The sequence below is a fragment of the Mus caroli genome, unplaced genomic scaffold (genome assembly GCF_978045245.1).
Source record: "Mus caroli unplaced genomic scaffold, Mus_caroli_1 scaffold_2, whole genome shotgun sequence".
In the NCBI taxonomy this organism is placed as follows: domain Eukaryota; kingdom Metazoa; phylum Chordata; class Mammalia; order Rodentia; family Muridae; genus Mus; species Mus caroli.
The window spans coordinates 30,813,389-30,817,874 of NW_028227257.1; the positions used below are offsets into that span (position 1 = coordinate 30,813,389).

Consider the following 4,486-nt stretch of genomic DNA (forward strand, 5'->3'; position numbering starts at 1 on the left):
TGAGAAAAAAATCATTCCATAAAAAGCAGAAGTTAATATACAGGATCTGATGAATTTTATCTTGCTGATTATTTCCTGATGCTCACTGATACAAACTTTCAAGATGCAATGTGGTTTCTACAGTGTCCCTATAACTTCATTTTTTTACAAGCTCTGAGAGCCTCTCTCTCTCTCTCTCTGTGTGTGTGTGTGTGTGTGTGTGTGTGTGTGTGTGTGTGTGGAGAGAGAGAGAGAGAGAGAGAGAGAGAGAGGGGGGGGGGGGCAGGGTGGGGAAGAGTTCATCCTACTGTGTAAAACAAACTTTGCTGCAAGTCAATGTTCCTGTCAGGTGTGAACAAAATAGAAAATGGTGGGTTTCTAAAATGATATCATGCTGTTATGCTGTAGAATATTTAGTTTGTAAATGTGCTTTGTGTGATTGCACAGTAAGATCTTATAAGGACACATTTCCAATAATACATGTGTGTCCTTTCAGTCACTTTACCATGTAGAGTGGTCCTCTATGTGTTCTGCATAGAAGCTAATTGAGGATAGAAGCAAACACCTGAGAAATTTACATTAGTTTCTACACATAACCTATCATGTGTATTCTATTTTCCTTATAAGCAATGACCTTTGAATGTTCCAGGAACAGAAATTAGAAACTACAGTTCAAACACTGAGATTAATACAGTATTTCCTAATGCTTGAGAACAGCTATCCATTGTATAGAGAATATCACCTTGTAGCCTGCTTCTGCCAGCAAGGTGGAGTCATCAATTCCAAATTAAAGCAGTTTTCAGCATGTGCATTAGACAAAAGACAATGTCAAAGTTTGCCAAACTAAAAAACTACTTTGAATTTATAAACACTGGAAATGTGTAGTAATCACACATAAATACAATCACAAAAAAGAATTCTGCTAATGTGGAGATTTTATTTATGCCACCCCATGAAAATTCAGTTGAGTGAAAATGAGCCAAATTCCTTTTGCTCATATGTCCTTTAACTTATTTTATGAAAATTGTCTTGGTATCCACTGCCCTTGAAGACTACTGACTTCCTCAAGTATAAAAATATATCTAGAACAAAATGATTACTGGTCAGTATCTCCATGGCAATATTTTATATACAGTACAAACATAGAAGTAGAGGAATTATAAGCACTGTACTATTCTCTGGGAAGAATTCTAATATTCTAGCCTGTATTTCTCTAGGCACTTGATAAGTTCAATCTGTGATTCCCAGTGCAATTAAAGTGTAGCATTATATTAGTTAATTTCACATGTATGTGAGTGACAAGTCTTGAGATATATGAACACCAACAGTAAACCTAAGCATAGGGTATGAAAAGGCTGTATTTCTCTCACTAAAAATTTCTCCTTGCATAAGAATTCTATATCCCCATGTTTACTGAATAAAGGACAGTAATCCAAAGGAAAAGGATTCTTAGTGTTAAATGCTGGGCTTGTAGATGATCACAGGTTGAATAATAAGCCTACAGATTTCTGAGAGTGAACAAGAGACACAGTATTCTGTGTTGTAATCAGTAATATTTTTCTCCACATGCTGCATCATGGACTATTTGCCTCTGCTTAGAAGTTCCCCATGTTTCTAGTATAGGTAAGAGTTTGTTATGATTACTTTTGCTGCCTCCCCAGTGCTGAGTCTGAATTTCTGAAAATATTAAAAATGCTCGGTGGAGTCTGTTGCTTTCTATATTTTCTTTATCCTTTTATTTAGAACAAAATAAGTAGAAATCAAGCTCTACAAATTTTTCTGCTGGAAGAGTGGGCTTGCACAATGACTTGAGCTTGAAAGTTGTTCCAGCTCGTAAGTGAATTCATGGATCTGAGGCAAATACCTATACTCTATAATGAAACTGTATGTATATATGTAAACTGGAACACATGAGTGTTCTTCTCTTTACCCTGTAGACATGGTCTCCGTTGTCGATTTATGGTGCTGTAGAATTTGTTCAAACAACATGTACCAGGATTGAATCTGATGTGGAAAGATGTCCTTTAAAAACTGGGTTTCAGCTAACAGAAGTATGTATATTACTTAATATATGTAATTACTTACTTAATTAATATATATTACTTATGGAATATATACTATTAGGGGCACATAAAACCTGCTTATGGGTAGTGACCATGTTTTTGTATAATATGTTGATATGGGGAGAGAGTTGGTGCATATTAATAGGGAAAAATGTGTAACAATGTAATTATTCAGGAATGGTTACACCTGGCTTTGGATACATGTGAACTCCAGCCAACCAAGACCTGTGTCATATGAAATAGAGGAGTATATATACAAATGATTGACTTAAAGTACTAAAGTATTTTTACCATAAAGATTATGTACTGATCATGTAACCTTCCATAAATTGGATGTTTCTCCCTGGGCTAGAAGGCACCATGGTAGGTGTACTACTCGGGGAAATATTTGTTTAATCTCCACTGGATCTGGTACATATACCTTAAAAGAATAGAGCTCAATAATACACCAAGTCTCTCTAGTCCTGTCCTCTACACTCCTCTATGTGGGTAGAGAGTTGTTTCTTGTGACACCATGGCTCTGGTAATAGTTTTATTTTCCTAGGACTGTTTTGACACCCTGTCAATGGGTTGACATTTTTTCCTACTTACCAATTCTTCCCAAGTGTTGATATACTGGACTGCTTCCCAGAGATGAGCCATTCAATCATGACCCCAATGAATGGAATGTGTCTGTCTCCTCTGTTTTGTTTCCCTCTTCCTCACCAGAAATAAAACACCTTGGTCCATATTGAACACAAGACCAATGTAAAAGCAGAGTGTGCAGTCATCTCCATGGAAGATGAGTCTGGTGTGCTATGTGCTTGGAAATGTAGACTTTTCCCAAGACAAATAAATTAACTCAATAATATGAATATATTAAACATACAACATTCTCAAGAATGCTACAATGAATCCTGTTGTTATTTTAAAGGATAGCCAAGGAGTTACTAGATATGTCATATCAAACCCAGTACAAAACACCTGCAGCGAGCTCCTTTCTCAAGTGGACAGCTGTCCCTTCAATGAACAAGCAGATCAGCAGAAGGTATGTACATGGTTTACAAACTCATCCCTGGTGCAAGAAGAACATTGTGAAAATATGGATCTGTGTATAATGTCTGAGAATGCTATTATGCAAGAATCTGTGTACAATATATATATTACATGTGTAGGAGGACAACATATGAGTTCATGTGTGGAGTGATAATGGAGGTATTCAATAGGTACTCATCTTGGGGTACATAGATTAAATCAGAAACAGAAATATAGCTCTGTACAAAGATTAATCGTGTATATATTATTAGTTTTCCCAGTTTCATATGGATATTTTGATATTGTGACCCATTTGATCAGAGGAAGCATCTATAGAGATGGATAATTTTGAGAAGGTATATGTTTACTCCAAGATTAATTCTCAGACCTTACTAAAGAGATCTGAGGCATGTGAGTGGTTGAAATCCTTGTTGCTGATGCCATGCCTCCAGTCCACATGGGCTTTTTAACATGGGTTCATGATATGTCACACACAGGGGTAGCAGTTCTCATCTAGTCAGGTCTTCCCTTCTCCTCTTAATTTTTGTGTTATGTCATCTGCTTTGACTCTTTTATTATGGTATTTTTACTGGGTTGCCTTGTGCTGGATGTTGATGGACCCTGACCACAGGGTCATCTGTACTGTAATGGAGAATGCAGACTTTTATAAACACTGGATGACAGTACATGAATTCAAATACAGAGTTAAAAATCAAAGCAAAGATGACTGACCATTAAAACATTAAGTTGAATATCTTGGGACTCAGCAGTGCCTGAAACGACCAGTGGTTCATAAGCATGTTTCCCATGAACATTTCATTTCTCAGGCTGATCAGTTTCTCTTCTAATTTAAACCTCATTGATGATCCAGGTTTCTTTCTTTTTTTTCAGAGAGTGTTCTGCAAGTTCATTATCAGCAACTTCTCCACAAATTCGTATAAGGTTGTCACAAAAGTCAAGTGTATAAAGAACTGAGCATATGAGCCCTGCCAGGTTGTTACTTGTCTCTTACACACCTTTGTTTTTCTGCCCAACTCTCCAATGGATGCTTCAGTATTTAGATATATCATGCCATTGTGCTGTAGCAGGAACCCCACAAAGTTGCCTGCTGCAGTTAAGTAATCAGCATGTGAACAACTGGCTCATGTATCCTTTCTCCTCCTTTCAACAAAATGTACATTTACAAGCCCCACATAGTTATTGTTAATTTGCTCAATAAAAATAGAATCATTGGCTCCTGAGATGCTGCTATTTCTAAATATATCAGGAGACAGGATCAAATAGAAAGTATATGAGGGTTCTTACCCATGTTTGTGTGTCAACATGAAGTATCACCTATGGAGATGTTTAGGTTTCAGATCAAACATGGATAGAAAAAAACCTACCAACTAGCATGTGAGGCAGGGTACATACCCAAGCTCTCAGCATCT

General features: G+C 36.8%; 1 protein-coding gene across 1 annotated transcript in view; it reads left to right on the forward strand.

The window, feature by feature from the left end:
• LOC147005786 (cystatin-related protein 1-like) overlaps window positions 1-4,031 on the forward strand; it is a 5,205-nt gene extending 1,174 nt beyond the window's left edge. The window contains exons 2-4 of the mRNA XM_085828221.1: window positions 1,917-2,030; window positions 2,956-3,069; window positions 3,948-4,031. Of these exons, the coding sequence (XP_085684347.1) occupies window positions 1,917-2,030; window positions 2,956-3,069; window positions 3,948-4,031 (312 nt within the window). The remainder of the gene's footprint in view (window positions 1-1,916; window positions 2,031-2,955; window positions 3,070-3,947) is intronic.
• Window positions 4,032-4,486: the final 455 nt, after the last annotated feature.